This window comes from Salmo salar, chromosome ssa16 (genome assembly GCF_905237065.1).
Source record: "Salmo salar chromosome ssa16, Ssal_v3.1, whole genome shotgun sequence".
Taxonomy (NCBI): domain Eukaryota; kingdom Metazoa; phylum Chordata; class Actinopteri; order Salmoniformes; family Salmonidae; genus Salmo; species Salmo salar.
Genome location: NC_059457.1, coordinates 15,307,899 through 15,327,766, shown reverse-complemented (window position 1 = coordinate 15,327,766; position 19,868 = coordinate 15,307,899). Strand labels below are relative to the sequence as shown.

Sequence of the window (19,868 nt, the reverse complement as noted above, 5' to 3'; positions counted from 1 at the left end):
GGTAACTTTCTGGAACGGTGTAGAACAGAAGGACAGGACATGTCTATGCTACTGATGTACTTTTGGTTTGTTGAGCTGAGGTTACTCACAAACCTAGTTCACATTGCCAACAATAGTACTTTTAAAAGGTTTATATAGTGACTGTCATGAATCAACCATATATACATTGACGTTTCTATAGACCCTCTCCCAGATGATCTTGCCCTTGAGTTTAACAGTCTCAGGCAGAACATGTGAAACGTGTCAGAGCCCTCAACCCTAGTTTAACAACTCAAGTAAACAACTATCGTGCACACCTTTTTCCATCATTCCAAGTAACTGCAGCTAAAGCATAAAAAAAGCTAAAGGGGAAATCTCCTGTACTTCAGTGTGTGTTTAATCAACAGCAGGTCCTCTGTTTGCTGTAAAACGAATGGACATCTGCACGACTGAATGGTCTAGTCTCTCTATAGTGCGTGAAGGCTGCCAGACAGCCTCTGTCCCTCAATTTGTAAGTCGCTCTGGATAAGAGCGTCTGCTAAATGACTTAAATGTAAATGTTAAATGACTATAGTGTGTTGCAACTAGACCGCGTGTGACAAGGTTGTGGGAAAGAGAACAAAATACTAGAACGTCTGACACGTCTCAGTTTTGCATATTCTACCAATATACAGATTAGGAGATAAGTGGAACTCCTTGAGAAGCCTTCTGATCAATGTAGCAAACAAAACATGCCTGTGTGTGTTCTGTGCGATCTGGTTTTCAGGCTGGTGTGTTTTTATTGCTAATTCTGTGGTTCTTCTCTCCTGTGTTCTGGGAACCTGGGCTGAGGGTGGTGGTGGACGAGGCGCAAAGAGAGGGAGAGAAAAGCAAGCACATTGTTGGATAAGTTAGCAAATCCACCTGTTTCCATCTCCTCTTTGTCCTGTCTGAGGAACCCTGCTTTGCCTCTCTCTGTCCTTGTCTGTTAATCAGCGAAAGCCGGCAGCTGCACCCGAGAGCACAGCCATTCGATTTTTGTGTGTACTGTGTTTTTCCTTTTCGTTTTGCAAGAGACTCGACCACTCCAGCTAAGTACGTCACGCTGCATCAATGGTTTGCCCCCTCAGTGTCTCATTGAAACCGCTTGGCTCCACCTGCGTGCGTGCGTGCGACAGATAGCATGGACTGGCCGCCTTTACAGTGGCACAAGGAAAAAGGTTCTGTGGCCCCTGGCCCTTGGCTGCATTGGCCCTTGACTGCATTGGACCTTGACTGCAGTAATGCATGCCAAATGCCAGTAGAGGCTTCCCTCTCAGGCAGACCTAATACGAGAGTATGATAGCTTCACTATTGGTCTAAATGACAGATCGACGGCACCATTTGACCCAGTAGAAGCTGTAGGGAGTATGAAATAATTCATAACATGGGTGTTATGAAACCACTCCGCATAAATAGGATCCGACAGAATCCTTTATTTCTGCTGGTGGTTCATTGTTGCATGTAGGGATGTCGAACTTCCATTGAGATAGAACACCAGAATAGTTGTATCTCTGTGTAAAAAGTCCATAGGTTCCATGGTACAATGTGGTGGAATAGCCAGGTTTTCTACTCCCTACCTATGGCCCTCTCTGTAAGAGGGACACACACTGGTAGGAGACGTCCACTGCTCTGAACATACAGTGGTCCTCTGTAGGACAGTTGGTAGAGCATGGCGTTTCCAACGCCAGGATAGTGTGTTTGATTCCCGGGACCACCCGAATGATAAAAATGTATGCAGGCATGACTGTAAGTCGCTTTGGATAAAAGCATCTGCTAAATGCCATTTATTATTACTATTATTATTACTATATCATAGTACAGTAACAGGGGTGTCTGTCTCAGAAGTCCAGATTGAGTGACACACAAATTCTCAACTTTGCAACACCCAAAGTTGAAATATCCTCCACGCCATCTTCTGTGAGCCGTACGGCCAGACCATCCTGACCCCTGCTCAACAGTCCGGTCAATCATACCCACCTCATCATCCATTCCCATTACAAAGACATCTTGGCTTGGCTGTCAATGCGTTGCCTGTGTCAGTGTCTGCATCAGAACCACCTAGATCTTCCCTCCGTTTCCCTCACTCCCCTTTCTGTGTTGCTGCTTCTTCCAGGGATGGGAAAAAAGGACGACCCCAAGCTCATGCAGGAGTGGTTCAAACTGGTCCAGGAGAAAAACGCATTGGTGCGATACGAATCTGAGCTGATGATATTGTGAGTTGACCATTAATATCCTTTGTTATAGGCCTAGTGAATGTTAACTCTGCATCCAAATACGGTACTGTAACAAAAAGTAGACAGACATCATTTAGAGGATTTATGACGTCATTAAGACTTCAGACATAATTCAGGGCCACAGGTGTAATAATTGGGCCTAAAGTCTGTCTTTCTGTCCCCCAGTGCACGAGAACTGGAGCTGGAGGATCGTCAGAGTCGACTGCAGCAGGACCTGAGGGAGCGCATGGCAATCGAAGGTGAGGATTGCCATTTTTCAATTCAATAAATATTTATTGTACCCAAAGGGCAATTTGTGTGCAGCATAAAAAACATGGAAAAGCGGGACAATGTGAAACAACATCCACGGTTTCATCAAATTTTCATCAAACTACCTCAGATTCTTTTCACTTTCCTCTTCACATATGAGCTCTCGACTTATCTGTCCCTCTCTCTCTCTTTTTCATCCTCCTCTCCTCCTCAGACCACCTGAAGACGGAGGTGGAGCTGGCGCAGGAGAAGCGCATCCTGAATGAGATGCTGGAGGTGGTGGAGCAGAGAGACTCCCTGGTAGCCCTCCTGGAGGAGCAGAGGCTCAGGGAGAAGGAGGAGGATAAGGACCTGGAGTCGGTCATGCTCTCTAAGGGTTTCAATCTCAACTGGGCCTGAAACTAGACGCACCATCCCCTCCCATTCAGATAATACACTACCCCTCCCCTGTGTCAGGGCTCAGTGAAGGCCTAAATCACGGTTCCATGCTTGGTCCCAGATTCCTCAGCAGAGAATGTGTACAGAACGGAGTTGTCCTATCACGGCCCTTCTGTTGGCGAATGTGCGCAGAGTTGTCCTATCATGGCTCCGCTGTTGGAGCAGTCTAAAATGTTTACATATCTACTCTGCCACCAGGCAGGCATCATTACCTAGTGATATCTCACCTCACAGTGGGAGGTGCAACTACAGCCTGGACTTTCTCAGAACCTTAGAAGTTCTTTCGACATGATTCTCCAGAACCGGGAACATACCTCCTCTTGGAAGAATGTTTTTTTATTTTTTATTTCTTTTCATCTCGATCACACAAAGGGAAGAAAGAGGTTAGGTCCTGCTGATGTAAAGGAATTCAATATATGATACCGGTTTCTGTGTATTGAATGTGCATAACACAACACATTAAAGAAGCTGTGGTTTTAGATGAGGGTAGGCCCTTGATCTATCGACTGTTAGACTTTCAGGGTTTCTGTAGAAAGGGGAGGAGTGGACCGAAGCCTCTGGTCTCTCTCATCCTATCAGTCTCAACCTAACCTCATGACATCCTCTGCCATTGTGAATGCTGACTGAGGGAGGGACATCCTCTGCATCAGCTGGCTTTCTCTCCAATTACACAGTGGCTTCCATGTTCTGAGGAGCCAATGAGGATCACACTCTAAAAGGCCCGTAATTTTTTTGCACAGAGATTCACACTAAGAGTCAACGCTAAGGATCAATGGAATCTGGTCACTTAGTCGTTTTCAATTGTGTATTTATTAGTGTTGTTTTTACAAAGAACCTGAATGAACTGTTTTTGGTATTTTCGTTCATGGAAGAGAGTGCCTGAACTGGTGTCTCAACAGAATGCACTTGTGCTCTCTTTATGACATTGACAGCAAGGAAACTAACGGAAAACTCCATCACCCAGAAGCCAGTGCGTGTCAGGACTGTATGCTGCTGCAGGCTCATATAGAAGCATATCATGTGTTAATGTGCACGTTTTGTCATTGCAGCCGACTTTAAAGGCGAGTCGGGACTGACTGATCTACAAATCACCTTGCATCATAAATAACTACTCAATATTATTTGTAGGTCAGTCACTATTTACCCATGATACATCACGGTTTTGATGCTCTAGCCTGTAGCATAGATTCATTGACACATGTACTCTTCAGCAAGCAACCCACTTGACACATCTCTTAGGCTCCTAGTTCTGAGTGATAATGTGTCTTCTCCATACGATGCCTTTCCCTGTATATCACATAAAAATGTCAGTTTATATAATCAGTTGCCCTTATTCAATACTAATTGGCATATACTGTACCGTGAAATATCCTCAGTGTAGATGAAATGTTAAAAGGATAAAGACATAACAGTCGAGTTAATTTGATCTCAGAAGAGTCAGTGTCTTATTGGACTTACACAGTATATCAGTGCACCGTGTTATCATCATAATACCAGAATTGAACTGACACGTCACTAACTGGTGACACAGTACAGTTGTCAGTGAATATTTTGCAATATCAAAGGGGATAAACCACAGAACTCAAACACAGCCTCTGGCTTCGCTATCTCTGGGGCTGAGGTATATGACCTGCTCTGGAGCAAAATGCCTTTTTCATTTGTTTTAATATTTTACAGTTTTCTTTTGAGTTTTAAACTTGTATGTATACCACCAGGGTACATTTAACTTTTTTGTTAATCCTTTTTATACAACTACAGGTCGCCAAACAGCAGTCATGAGTAGAAGTGGAGACACGAAGCTGCTCTATCGCTCGAAGTAAACCGCTTCTATTCAGTCACGGGAGCATGTACATTTGTTTGTCATACGAACCTACTGGCCTTTCTGCCAAACTGTAAACCTTTGGTTGGTCACCGTTTTTTTGCTGTATAGAGTTACACACAGTGAGAATATGTGTAAGAATTAAACGGAGCTGTGAATACAAAAAAAGTTACAACATTTCAAGGCTTGGTGTTTTAGATGGTGTGTGATACGTTTGACAGATTGTATTGATATTTATTAACATGTGTGCAAAAATGTATCATATGTAAAGAAAAATGAATCCTAATTTTTAAAACACATGGCAGATATGTAAATGCTTATTCATGTAGCTAAAATGCATGAGTGTTGGATGTATGCTGAAACGGCAATAAAACCATGCAGTTATTTTAAAAAGTATGTTGTCTCCTTTTATGAGTAAGCTTTTATATAAAACCTGTTACAAGTAGTGTTTGAGACAAAAGGGCGGCCTTGTAGGAGCATCCACCTGAACATTGTCTCTTTTTGGTCTGTACCCTGTGACCCCTGACTTGGACCCGGTACGCCAAGAACACTGAGGTGCCTGGGAACTTACACCCTGGAACAGGTTCAGGCTTAGCGGAGGAGATAGAACTGCGCTTGGGTGAGGCCGTTCTCGTCTCTCTGGCGATGGGGCCATCCGCTTCTTCCTCTTCACCCTCTGGGTGGGTTTAGGGGCAGGCTGGCTCCTTGGTGCCATGGGTGGGATAGGATGCTTCTTAGACCAGGGGCCCTTAAGGTTCTCTGCTGCCCTGGGCTCGCAGCCTGGGGGGCTGGGCATCTGGGGATCTTAAAGGTCGAGGGGGGTCAACTTGCTGCAGCCTGGGCACTGGGCTGTGTCTTCCTGGGCAGACAGAGCTGGAGGATTTCACCCTCCCTCTTTCTCCTTGCACCGTTTCTGCATCATCTTGACAGTGGGACCAAAAAGGCCTTTAGGTTCTACTGGAGCATCCAGGATCTTCAGCTTCTCATTATCAGACACTGTGGATAGGTTGAGCCATCAAGCACTCTCCTGGGATATCATGAGCCCCGTCGCTCTTCCTGATACCTAGACAGCGGCTTTCAGCAGACGCAGGTTGAGGTCTGTGGCAATACAGATCTAATCCCACAGACCTGGCTCCGGTGTGTACTGAGAGCCCTCACCTCTGTGGCGACTGACCTGTAGACCTTCTCTGTCGCAGAGGACTGGAAGCGCTCCTACTTGGTTGGTAAGGTGGGGCCAGAAGTCGAGGTCATGGAGGACTTCTGGCTGGGGTGTAGATGGGAAGCCACCAGGGGTTTGATGGGGGGCATGTGGGCAAGCCCAATCCCTGCCATGTCAGTTTATTTTTTTATTTTATTTCACCTTTATTTAACCAGGTAGGCTAGTTGAGAACAAGTTATCATTTGCAACAGCGACCTGGCCAAGATAAAGCATAGCAATTCGACACATACAACAACAGAGTTACACATGGAATAAACAAAACATACAGTCAATAATACAGTAGAAAAAAATAAAACAAAAGGTCTATATACAGTGAGTGCAAATGAGGGAAGATAAGGGAGATAAGGCAATAAATAGGCCATGGTGGTGAAGTAATTACAATATAGCAATTAAACACTGGAATGGTAGATGTGCAGAAGATTAATGTGCAAGTTGAGATACTGGGGTGGAAAGAAGCAAGATAAATACAGTAAGGGGATGAGGTAGATAGATGGGCTGTTTACAGATTGGCTATGTACAGGTACAGTGATCTGTGAGCTGGTCTGACAACTGGTGCTTAAAGCTAGTGAGGGAGATATGAGTCTCCAGCTTCAGTGATTTTTGCAGTTCGTTCCAGTCATTGGCAGCAGAGAACTGGAAGGAAAGGCGACCAAAGGAGGAATTGGCTTTGGGGGTGACCAGTGAGATATACCTGCTGGAGCGCGTGCTACGAGTGGGTGCTACTATGGTGACCAGTGAGCTGAGATAAGGCGGGGCTTTACCTAGCAGAGACTTGTGGATAACCTGTAGCCAGTGGGTTTGGCAACGAGTATGAAGCGAGGGCCAACCAACGAGAGTGTACAGGTCAGTGGTAGGTCGCAGTGGTGGGTAGTGTATGGGGCTTTGGTGACAAAACGGATGGCACTGTGATAGACTGCATCCAATTTGTTGAGTAGAGTGTTGGAGGCTATTTTATAGATGATATCGCCGAAGTCGAGGATCGGTAGGATGGTCAGTTTTACGAGGGTATGTTTGGCAGCATGAGTGAAGGATGCTTTGTTGCGATATAGGAAGCCAATTCTAGATGTAATTTTGGATTGGAGATGCTTAATGTGAGTCTGGAAGGAGAGTTTACAGTCTAACCAGACACCTAGGTATTTGTAGTTGTCCACGTATTCTAAGTCAGAGCCGTCCAGAGTAGTGATGCTGGACGGGCGGGCAGGTGCGGGCAGTGATCGATAGAATAGCATGCATTTAGCTTTACTTGCATTTAAGAGCAGTTGGAGGCCACGGAAGGAGAGTTGTATGGCATTGAAGCTCGTCTGGAGGTTAGTTAACAGTGTCCAAAGAGGGGCCAGAAGTATACAGAATGGTGTCGTCTGCGTAGAGGTGGATCAGAGAATCACCAGCAGCAAGAGCAACGTCACTGATGAATACAGAGAAGAGAGTCGGCCCGAGAATTGAACCCTGTGGCACCCCCATAGAGACTGCTAGAGGTAGTCTCTACCCCATAGAGACTGCCAGGCACCCTCCTGCTGTGGAGGGTGCCGGGCAGTTGACCCGGCACCCTCCACCTTGTACACCAACCTACCTTGGACAGGGTTCTCGGAGGAGAAAGGTGTACTCCAGGTATGGGTAACTTCCTCCAGGCATTCTGGGAAGACTGGTAGTAATTGCCTGGCTACCAGTTTGGCTTTGGGTAGCCTTTTACCCTGGTAGCGGGACGTGGGGGTCTCTGCTACTGCAATGGGCCAGGGAATCACCAGTTTATTCGCAGCACGTTTGCACACAACCTGCAGGTTTACACTGAAAACTGGTGGGGATGGCGCCCCACCTACTTGACCGGTTTTGGATTCCCGGCAGGAGGCTTGGTAGCTTGGCCTGAGGGGATGAAGGAGTCTTCGTCTCCATCCGATGTTTCCAAAATGAGGCTGTTGGAAAACCCTGTGGCGTCGTTATCGTCTTCAATCAGGAAGCCCGGCAGGGATGCCGGGAGGTCATTGTTGGAGTCATCCAACAGCGGGGCAATGGCGTTGAGCTGGTCACCCCAGCTAGCGCTAGCCGTCGCTCCACGGTTCCCTGTGGGGATGTCCATTGTCACTGGTGAGCCATCGCGGGCGCCAGCCCCCATATTAAGGTCATGTTGACTCAGGCTAGCTTGGCGTGCTAGCCTGTGACAGAGGCTCTTCACAGTGAAGAAGGCACAGTGTGGACAGGAGCCAAGGGTGGCTAAGGCTTCCTGGGCACGTTGCAAGTGGAACACACCAAGTGGGTGTCTTTGGCCAATATCTTCTTTCCATAGGAGCAGATTCGTGCTGGGAGCTTCTCCTCGTTTGGGGTAGTCCTCGTTGTTCCAGGTGAACAGATCGGTTGCCACGACCTGCCAGAGTCGGTCTGGGATACAGTGAGGTAACAGGGGCGTCGTTCAAGACAGATGGCGCATCTACCAACAATGTCCTCTATTTGTTTGCACATTCCGGGCCAAAACAAAATGTCCCGTGCTCTCTGTTTGCACCTTTTCCCTGCCCATGTGTCCAGCATGGATCTTTGTCAAAATCTCTTCTGAGACTGGTAGGAATAATGATTTTCTCTCCTTTGAAAATGATTCCGTTGATCTGTGATAGTTCATCACGATGGTTCCAGAATTCTGAGACGCTTTGAAGACATTTTTTCCTCTCCTCAGGCCATCCATCCTGTATGACTTCCCTCAGCTGTGTGAGTTGTGAGTCCTTTTCTGTTTCTGCTTGGATCTCGTGTCACTAACTGGTAAGTTGCTGTACACGGTGTGCACTTGCATGTCCATGCCTTCACTGAGGCTGGTGTCCTTGTAGGTAAGAAACTTCCTGGAGAGTGTTTCTGCGACAGGGATGTCTGCCTGGAGGGTGAGTGATTGTGAAGTCGTATTTTTGTAGTTGAAGGATCATTCTCTGTAGCCTTGGCGGGGCTGCGGCTAGTGGTTTCCTCATGATTGACTCAAGGGGCTTGTGGTTGGATTCCACAATGACTTGTCGTCCATATACGTACTGATGGAAACGTTTACATCCGAACAGAATGGCATAGAGCTCCTTTTCAATTTGAGCGTAGTTGACTTCAGTCTGTGAGAGATTTGGAAGCGTAGCCGATGGGCTTTCCTTCTTGCAGTAGCACTGCACCTAGTCCATACTTCGACGCGTCCACTTGGAGTCTGAGCTCTTTGTTGGGGTCGTAGTAGGCAAGGATTGGTCCTGGTTCCCTCGTGATCAAGTCTTTCACATTCTGGAAAGCAATGTCGTGTTGCTTGTCCCAGAGATACTCACTGGACTGCTTTTGTAGTTGACGCAGGGGTGCATTAGCATTGGAGAGGCTGGGTGCGAACTTGGCTAAGTAGTTGACCATGCCATGCACTGTTTCCAGCTCTGCACGGTTCTTTAGTGGCTCCATTTCCTTTATGGCTGAGATCTTCTGTGGATCTGGCTTGATTCCATTCGCAGTGAGAAGATATCCGAAGTAGCTGACCTCTTTAGCGCCGACTGTGCTCTTCTCGGGGTTGAGCCGGACTCCTCTCTCGCAGGACCTTTGCAGCATCGCGCGGAGGTTTTGGTCGTGCTCCTCTTTGGTTCGACCATAGACAAGGATGTCGTCCACAATTGCCACAACTCCGTCGAGGCCTTCGTACACTTCGTCGATCTTTCGCTGAAACTCGTCTTGGGCTAAGATAATGTGCGTGGTTTGCCTTGCCTGCCTGTGCGTGGTTTCTCCACCACCACTAATGCGTTTACCCAGTCAGTCGGTTCTGTAACCTTGGTGACTATGTCAGATTGCTCCATGCTCTCCAACTCGTTCTTCAGACGGGCACGGAGAGCAAGGGGAATCTTTCTCGGTGGGTAGACCACAGGGGTTGCGTCTGGGTCAAGGTGAATGGTACATTCTCCTGGGAATAATCCTATTCCTGTAAAAACATTAGCAAACTCCTCCAGTACATTTTCTGTCTCTACTGGTGCTGTCACTGAAAACTTGCTTGATGAGGTCCATGTCTAAACATGCTTTTAAGACCTAGCACTGCAGGTGCTCTAGTGTCAACAACGTAAAAGTCCAACATCATGTCACTTTCCTTGTATTTGCATTTGAAAGTGCATGTGCCTTTTACTGGGAGCTGTTCACCACCATTAGCAGTCAGTCTAAGCATGGTGGGCTGTAGCTTGCACTCAGATGTCAAGCTGCGGTACTTATTCAGAGGAATAATGTTACCTTGTGCACTGGTCTAGTTTGAACTTTAGCTCTGTGCCTTGTGTTCGTATCTCAATGTCAGCAAAGGCTTGCTCTGTCTCTGATTTGACTTTTCTGTGTCACTGAATCAATAAACAGTTCATCAGCGTTTGACTCTTTGATTGACATTTCATCTTCACTCACTGCGTGTACTGTGTGGCCACGGTAAGCTCTGCACACTTTTGCAAAGTGATTCCATTTACCACATTTAGTACACTGTTTGCCTTTAGCTGGGCAATTTCCTTGTTCGCCATGCACTTGGTATCCACAATATCCACTTGTTTTGGGGCGTTTTGAGTCTGTGTCGCACTGTTTTGGAGTTATGTCTCTCTCCGTTCTAAAATGCACTCTCTGGGCACCGGTGTGCTTTGATGTCTGCCTGACTGAGTGCACTGCTTGTTCACGTGATGCCGCGCGAAATGGTTTTCATCCGAGCCTGTGCTAGCTCGTGAGATCTGGCTATGTCGATAGCTTTGTCCAGCATTAGCTCAGACCCAACATTCAAAAGTTTCTCTCTCACTCGCGGTGAGTGTATTCCAAATACAATACGGTCCCTGACCATCTCATCCTTGTTTGCATAATCACAGTCTTTCACAAGCAGACGCAGCTCAGCCACAAACTGTTCAAAAGACTCGCTAGCTCCCTGTACTTTCTCATGGAATTTGTACCTAGCGAAAATCGTATTGGTCTTCGGCACAACATATGCTTCAAAACGATCGTAGTATGTTTTCAGTACCTTTGATTCAGCCTCGGTAAGTGTCCATGTGTTGTAAATATCTCTCCCTTTTTCACCGATCCAGAGGAGCAGGTAGCTGCACTTTTCCTCTTCCCTTCAGAGGACCTGTGAACATTAGCTCCACATGCTGTTTGTACTTACGCCATGCATCGGCTAAGTTTGTAGACTCCCAGTCCATTCGAGGTGAAGGAACTCCAGAAAAATCCATCTTTTAAGACTTTTTACTCTGACACCATGTCTTGTTTTGCACGCTTTGCACAAAATAATAAAATGCAGTACTACAGGATATTTCTTAACGTAGCTCTTTATTAGCTAACTATAACTTCCATGTTCACTTATCTCCAACAATGATCAACTGACCATGACCTAACCATCTGGGTGGTCTTAACCAATCATAGCACAGTATGATACTGCGGTAAAATGCATCCAATTATAATTCAGTATGTTGAAACATGAATATTACAGTAGGCTAGTCTGATAACCCACTAATTGCTAGCTATCTCCGATGGTGGCACTCGGTGTGATGGCCGGATACCGTTTCCGAAACAAGAAGTTAGAAAAGATAGCTTGGTGTAGTTAGTAAAAACCTTTCTTGTCGAAGTAAAACCACAAAAGCTAGCTAGCGTGGTGGCTAGCTTGCTAACGACTAGTCACTGTTTCGATACAGCTAACTTGGGCGTGAATGAGTTAGCCGTGTCACAGCTGTACCCGTTCCTCCCTCAAATAATTTCTCTAACTATGGTGAAGGAAAAGTAAAATTGTCACCACCGCACAGTCCCGAGAACAGCGCCCAGCGAGCGAGTTGTAAGCTCACTTCTCTGGACAGTTTAGCTAGTTCTGGAAAATGCCTCATGTTGAGATAAGCTCTCTGATGAGAAGAGAGTTATGAATGACCCAGAGATGCTGCGTTTGACCTTTTTATAGGGTAGGAGGACACCCTTTCCCGACGCACACGACTCGACATAGTGTAATAAATACTTTTGACAAACATGCTGGGTGCATATCCCATAAGTGAAATGCCGAAAAGAATACTTGAAAGAGAACTCCTGCATAGCATGCTACCCCCTGTCATTTCCAATTATTTGGTATATTCCAGAACTAGCACATCTGGTGTACGTTCAGCAGGATTTAAAGATCAGATAAATGTGCTATGTAGAACAAATATGCCTCTCTGACATGTAGAATAAGAAATCACCTCGGCTCTATGCATTTCTATCTGCAACGTTTGGCTACTGAACTTGGTCTGGATTCTCTAATGAATGGCTCAGTTTGAATACTTGCCCAATTAAAACCAGGAGTGCTCGTTTTATCTATGACATAGGCTACATCAAATAAGGGCAACTTTCTCAGAATCTACCCGACATAATGTGTAACATTTACCTGTGACAAATTTGCTGAAAGGTAGCCTAATTTTCACTTTCGCTGTACTCCAATTGGGATATAGGCGCGACAAGGAAGAAACCTGGCGTCTATTCTCTACACACTGACAGATTTTGATCTAAGCTACTTGCTGGTTGAAATAACCACTCCGGTATTTCTGTGTGTCTCCTCAGTACAAAGGGCGGGTGTGTACAGAGTCGAAACGGAAAAGTTTTTAGACGCGCAAAGAAAAAGAAGACCGCTGCAGTTAGCAGAAATGATTGCATCTAGTTTCAGGGATTGTCAGGTAAAATAACCAATGACCAAAGCCGCGTGTTATGTATTGAATTGCATATTATTATTGTTTAAATTCAATAGGCTATGATATCGGGAAAGTAGAAAATAGGCTACATCCCACAGGTTGTTTCCTTCCATTAAGCTACTGCGCTGGTGATTGGCAATGCCACATTTCAGATAGAGGTTAACAGTTGTTTTATTTACAATGGATACATTACATTTTACGTTATTGTCCTGTCTTTGTCGATAACATCAATGTGCATGACGGCAAGCTGCATAGGCTACTGTAACTTTTGTAGGCTACATATTTATCGCGATAAACGATTTTCTATTGCAGTAGCCTAGGCAGTGAATGTGTCTGTCGGCAATAAAAATGTTTAGAATTTCATGAACTGATTAAGTCAGATAGACTTTGGCCGAGGGACACAATTTTCCTTCACACACTAAAATCCCGCTTGATAACAAAAGTCTCCAAAGGCAAACAGTTTAGTTTCCTCTCAAGGGACATAAGGTTAGTGTGATAACCGCTTTCTATTTCCTTAGGCTTGGAGGGCAGAGGGTCTACCATTGTCCACATCCAGCAATGAGGCCTGCAAAATGTACGATGCTATACTCACACAGGTAGTCATTTTATTAGCTCTGTCTACACACACACAAACACACACACATTTGTTTTACTGTCTTTGTGGGGACCAAACAATTGATTCCCATTAAAAATCCTATTTTCCCTTAACCTTATCCCTAACCCTAATTGTAGCCCAGTGGCGGTTGGTGCCATTTAAGATTAGGGAGGATAGCCTTATGTCTATTACAGCATATTGGATGACTCATTCATATTCCATTCACCCAGCTCAATGTAACAATCGCTAGGTTTATGCTACTACATGATACTTGAATTTGCCCTATACCCATCATGAGGTAGCTACAACCTAGCCTACAAATGAACGTTTATAAAGTAGAGGTTGAGACAAATTGGATTAATCAAGGTGACAGACAGTGACACATTCAATACCACCTGCATCTAGGTGGTCTGGGGTGTAATCATTAGTCCAAACAGTTCAACTAAAACTATAGTTTCTATTGGACAAATTCAGGCAGGTCCATCCCCGTTTTGTTCAGTTTGCTTCAGTTTAATAAACGTTTTGCAACAGAGTCAGTGGAATGAAAACACCCCTGATCATCCGCACACACAGATTACATTTCGTAGCAGCTGCATGCAGCGTCATCACTTTGCTTCTTGTATAATTCCTTCTTGCATTTACACTCTCTCCTTCTATCACCTTTTCCATTCACTTGTCAACTTCAATGCACAACACAACAGCTGTCTGTGACCAGGTGAAAAACCTCTCCAAGCCCAACCTTCATACCATAACTGCTAACGCTAACCACTACGCAGCCTATATCGTTCTCACCGTATTAGCTAACGTCACAGTCAACATAGCTACTACAACTAACACGTTAGTACACATGGATTGGATTGTGGGTTTACTATCATGCAGTACAGCCAACAGTTTAGCAATTACGCCGGCGGGCCTCGTGGCAATAAATTTATAAAATAGAAAGTTTACCTTGACTTGGAAGAGATGCAGTGTTGGATAGCCTTAGCCAGCAAGCTAACATAAATAGCATTCCTCTCTGTTTGAGTCAAGTTGTTGAGTTGGCTAAATTAGCTGCATTAGATAGCTACTGTAAGAAGGTGAAAGGTAAGATAAAATACAATGAAATATAGCTAGCTCTCTCTCGCTCATCGCTGCTGCTTCTCAATTTAAGAAATTAATTTAACTGTTCAATTATTATCTTTCTCTCTTTGAGTCAACTACTCACCACACGTTATGCACTTCAGTGCTAGATAGCTGTAGCTCATGTGTTCAGAACTAGATTCATTCTCTAAATTCTTTGATTGGTTGAACATGTCAGTTCATGCTGCAAGAGCTCTGATAGGTTGGAGGACGTCCTCCAGAAGTTGTCATAATTACTGTGTAAGTCTATGGAAGGGGGTGAGAACCATGATCCTCCTAGGTTTTGTATTGAAGTCAATGGACCTCGAGGAGGATGGAAAATAGCTGTCCTCCGGCTACACCATGGTGCTACCTTAGAGGGTTCTGTTGAGGCTGCTGTAGACTTTCATTGCAACTGTTTTAATCAGTTATTTGGTGACCTGAATATAATTACACCGAACAAAAATATAAACGCAACATGCAACAATTTCAATGATTTTACTGAGTTGCAGTTCATATAAGGAAATCAGTCAATTTAAATTCATTAGGCTCTAATCTATGGATTTCACATGACTGGGAATACAGATATGCATCTGTTGGTCAGTATCTAGTGTTGCCACCATTTTCCTCATGCAGCATGACACATCTCCTTCGCATAGAGTGGAATGTTGTCCCACTCCTCTTCAATAGCTGTGCGAACGAAGTTGCTGGAAATTGGCAGGAACTGGAACATACTGTCGTACATGTCGATCCAGAGCATCCCAATGCAGTCCATGGAAGAACTGGGACATTTTTAGCTTCCAAGAATTCTGTACAGATCCTTGTGACATGGGGCTGTGCATTATCATGCTGAAACATGAGGTGATGGCAGCGGATGAATGGCACAACAATGGGCATCAGGATCTCGTCACTGTATCTCTGTGAATTCAAAATGAAATTGTGTTCATTGTCTGTAGCTTATGCCTGCCCATACCATAACCCCACCGCCAGCATGTGGCTCTCTGTTCACAACGTTGACATCAGCAAACGCTCACCCACACAACGCTATACATGCTGTCTGCCACCTGCTCGGTACAGTTGACACCGGGCTTCATCCATGAAGAGCATACTTCTGCAGCGTGCCAGGGGTCATCGAAGGTGAGCATTTTCCCACTGAAGTCGTCTACAATGCCGAACTGCAGTCAGGTCAAGACACTGATGAGAACGACGAGCACGCAGATGAGCTTCCCTGAGACAGTTTTTGACAGTTTGCGCAGAAATTCTTTGGTTGTGCAAACCCACAGTTTCATCAAATGTCGGGGGGGCTGGTCTCCGGTGAAGAAACCGGATGTGGAGGTTTTTGGCTGGCGTGGTCACACGTGGTCTGCGGTTGTGAGTCCGGTTGGATATACTGCCAAATTCTCTAAGATGATGTTTGAGGTGGCTTATGGTAGAGAAATTAACCTCTCTAGGGTCGGCGGGACGAAATCGTCCCACCTACGTAACAGCCAGTGGAATCCTGTGGCGCGTTATTCAAATACCTTAGAAATGCTATTACTTCAATTTCTCAAACATATGACTATTTTACACCATTTTAAAGACAAGACTCTCGTTAATCTAACCACACTGTCCGATTTCAAAAAGGCTTTACAACGAAAGCAAAACATTAGATTATGTCAGCAGAGTACCCAGCCAGAAATAATCAGACACCCATTTTTCAAGCTAGCATATAATGTCACATAAATCCAAACCACAGCTAAATGCAGCACTAACCTTTGATGATCTTCATCAGATGACACTCCTAGGACATTATGTTATACAATACATGCATGTTTTGTTCAATCAAGTGCATATTTATATCAAAAAACAGCTTTTTACATTAGCATGTGACGTTCAGAACTAGCATACTTCCGGTGAATTTACAAAAAATTTACTAAATTACTCACGATAAACGTTAACAAAAAGCATAACAATTATTTTAAGAATTATAGATACAGAACTCCTCTATGCACTCGATATGTCCGATTTTAAAATAGCTTTTCGGTGAAAGCACATTTTGCAATATTCTCCGTAGATTGCCCGGCATCACAGGGCTAGCTATTTAGACACCCAGCAAGTTTAGCACTCACCAAAGTCAGATTTACTATAAGAAAAATCTTATTACCTTAGGTGTTCTTCGTCAGAATGCACTCCCAGGACTTCTACTTCAATAACAAATGTTGGTTTGGTTCAAAATAATCCATAGTTATATCCAAACAGCGGCATTTTGTTCGTGCGTTCAAGACACTATCCAAATGGTAAAGAAGGGTGACGAGCACGACGCATTTCGTGACAAAAAAATTCTAAATATTCCATTACCGTACTTCGAAGCATGTCAACCGCTGTTTAAAATCAATTTATATGCCATTTTTCTCGTAAAAAAGCGATAATATTCCGACCGGGAATCTGCGTTTAGGTAAAAAGACGAAAGAAAATAAAGCATGGGGTCGACTTGTGCACGCGCCTAAGCCCATTGTCCTCTGATCGGTCACTTGCCAAAAGCGCAAATGTGTTTCAGCCTGGGGCTGCCTCGATATCATTCAGCTTTTTCCCGGGTTCTGAGAGCCTATGGGAGCCGTAGGAAGTGTCACGTTACAGCAAAGATCCTCAGTCTTCAATAAAAAGAGCCAAGATGAACAAGAACTTGTCAGACAGGCCACTTCCTGTTCAGAATCTTCTCAGGTTTTTGCCTGCCATATGAGTTCTGTTATACTCACAGACACCATTCAAACAGTTTTAGAAACTTTAGGGTGTTTTCTATCCAAAGCCAATAATTATATGCATATTCTAGTTTCTGGGCAGTAGTAATAACCAGATTAAATCGGGTACGTTTTTTATCCGGCCGTGTAAATACTGCCCCCTACCCCCAACAGGTTAACATTAAATTATCTGTCAACAGCTCTGGTGGACATTCCTGCACTTAGCATACTAATTTCACGCTCTCTCAAAACATGAGACATCTGTGGCATTGTGTTGTGTGACAACTGCACATTTTAGAATGACCTTTTATTGTCCCAAGCACAAGTTGCACCTGTGTAATGATAATGCTGTTTCATTAGCTTAGTGGTTAGAGCTTTGGGCCAGTAACCGAAAGGTTGCTAGATCGAAAACCCGAGCTGACAAGGTAAAAATCTGTTGTTCTGCCCCTGAACAAGGCAGTTAACCCACTGTTCCTAGGCCGTCATTGTAAATAAGAATTTGTTCTTAAATGACTTGCCTAGTTAAATAAAAATTACAATTATATGCCACACCTGTCAGGTGGATGGTATATTGGCAAAAGAGAAAGGCTCACTAAATGGGTGTAAACAAATGTATGCACAAAATTTGAGAGAAATTAGCTTATTTGTTTTTGCATTTGAAACCTTTCTGGGGACTTTTATTCAGCTTATGAAACATTGGACCAACACTTTACATGTTGCGTTTACATTTTTGTTAAGTATAGTTTTATCAACAAAAATAGCCTTTCGTGAACTAACACTCACAATTTACTGACTTTGCTGATAGCTACTTTATTGAAGAAAAATGTACTTACTGTGATGTGTGGTTGTCCCACCTAGCTATCTTAAATGCACCAACTGTAAGCCGATCTGGATAAGACCGTCTGGTAAATGACTAAAATGTAAAAAGGATCACTTTTAATGTTTCACTTTACATTTTTCTGAAATTCACTGAGTAGGATGGTCCTCCCTTCCCTCCTAAGGAGCCTACACTGTTGTAACCTTGAATCTAACCCCTAAGCCTAAAATAGCCTTTTTCCTTGTGGACAAAAAAAAGTAACAATATGGTCATTGTGTATAATTGCTAACATAAACCTATCAACTTACCGGAGAGAGACAAATATGTTCCTTTTTATGATCTGAACACATTCTGTAAAATTTTTGGGGGTTTGTGTGTTATCTTAAATCCCAGTATGTAACCTGGCGCAATGATGAGACCCTTGGAGGAGTCGAGGGATGCATCTCTGCACTCAAGTCAGCTGACCCTGACTTTGGTATGTAAGAACATAGTGAGACTTCTGGTAATCAATTTTTCCTCATAAAAAGATAGCATTATATGGGTGTTAAACCCTTAGTAGGCCTGCACAGAATCCTATTCAGCGCATAAATATACATTATTAACAAGCATTTGAAAGAGGTTACTGGAGCATTGTTAAGGCTATAGCAATGACACTCAGTAGGCTACATTCAGGACTTCAGTCTAAATACAGTACACCATTGTAACGTTGAGGATTAAGCTAACATTGATTTGTAGTACAGTGCTGTGAGCGTCCCAGTCTGAAATCAACCCTAGCCTTACGTCAGGACACTTCTCATAGATCTGAACGGAGCGGATGGGTGTAACCAATCTGGTGGAAATTCTACCTACCTTTCAGATGACGAGGTGGAGCCATGGCCATATTATTTTACATCCGTACAATTCTTTCAGATCATTGAAGTGTCTAGGATTGGAGCTATTAGGTTGAATTCCAACTATCCAATGTTAACTCTGAGGGTGTACATTTATCACCACTACTGTAGCTTTTGAGAGAATAGTGAATGAGTATCTAGGGGTTGACTAGGCCTTCAGACTTATAAAAAGTGTCTCTGTGCCCTGTAGTGATGGGTCATGTGATCAGCACGGGGCTGGAGCTGGTGGGGACAGGGAGTTCGGTTCTTCTGAACGAGCGCCTGGCCAGCGCGGTGAAGAGGACCGTAGAGCTCGGCCAGATCCAGCAGGACATTACCACCAGGGAGAGGCTGCACGTCAGGGCCATGGAACACTTCTCCAAGGGGTGAGAACCAGGGAACCACTGGAGATCTGAGAGTGATCTGGGTCCGTAGCCACAAAACATTTCAGAAAAAGTCCTAGGAATCCTGTTAACCTATTTTAAAACGACAACAAACTCCCAGCTAAGGGTAGGTTTTAGGATGATGGTAGTACACTGCCCAGACAAACTGAGCCAGGAGTAAAATCAACTCATAAAAGTTTCTCAGCTGGTCATCCCGACAGTTGGAGTTACCGCAAAGGAAAGCTGGTGATGACACTCTTTGACTTTGCTGCAAAATGATGGGGAATATCCAATCGCAGTACGGCATCGCCATCTGTGAACTCTATAGATAACGCGCTTCAGACAACCACGGTGAATGTGACTGTACATCAAATGTTGCAATGGTAAAAAGTCTGATCTAATTGACACCTGGCACGATCATTTTGCTGACCCTTAATTATTGCCTAATGTTGTCCTGCATAACCAATTCTGATGGTTGTTAAAAGCAGAATTTGGACAATATTACCGTTATGTCAACACACTTGTCACTCCCGTTTTAACATCTCCAAATCAGTTTGGTACAGTAGGGGTGTATTTATTAAAGAACCCGTTTACCATTTTAAGAACTAAACGGAACGAAGCGGGGAGGGCCCTACCTGAGTTTGTCCAATAGAAACTCTTGTTTGCATTTTCCATTTGGAGTGACCGGTTTCTGTTGCAAGACGTTTTGCAACAGAATCAGCCTAATGATTACACTTGCCAATAATGTTGCATACAACGTTAACATAAGGACTAGATGCCTTCAATTGC

At 44.3% G+C, this 19,868-nt stretch overlaps 2 protein-coding genes across 11 annotated transcripts in view; both read left to right on the top strand.

Annotated features, from left to right (window-relative positions):
• Nucleotides 1–5,133, top strand: part of mical3a (microtubule associated monooxygenase, calponin and LIM domain containing 3a) — a 139,892-nt gene extending 134,759 nt beyond the window's left edge. For all 10 annotated transcript variants that reach the window (XM_045697004.1, XM_045697005.1, XM_045697006.1 and 7 more), the window contains 3 exons: nucleotides 2,114–2,213; nucleotides 2,400–2,473; nucleotides 2,698–5,133. In XM_045697004.1, the coding sequence (XP_045552960.1) occupies nucleotides 2,114–2,213; nucleotides 2,400–2,473; nucleotides 2,698–2,882 (359 nt within the window). In that variant the 3' untranslated portion in view covers nucleotides 2,883–5,133. The remainder of the gene's footprint in view (nucleotides 1–2,113; nucleotides 2,214–2,399; nucleotides 2,474–2,697) is intronic.
• A 7,193-nt stretch (nucleotides 5,134–12,326) lies between these two features.
• The window catches only part of ttc38 (tetratricopeptide repeat domain 38), a 22,806-nt gene continuing 15,264 nt past the window's right edge, over nucleotides 12,327–19,868 (top strand). Inside the window, exons 1-4 of the mRNA XM_014147918.2 lie at nucleotides 12,327–12,585; nucleotides 13,119–13,196; nucleotides 18,221–18,302; nucleotides 18,908–19,082. Coding sequence (XP_014003393.1) covers nucleotides 12,556–12,585; nucleotides 13,119–13,196; nucleotides 18,221–18,302; nucleotides 18,908–19,082 — 365 coding nt within the window. The 5' untranslated portion in view covers nucleotides 12,327–12,555. The remainder of the gene's footprint in view (nucleotides 12,586–13,118; nucleotides 13,197–18,220; nucleotides 18,303–18,907; nucleotides 19,083–19,868) is intronic.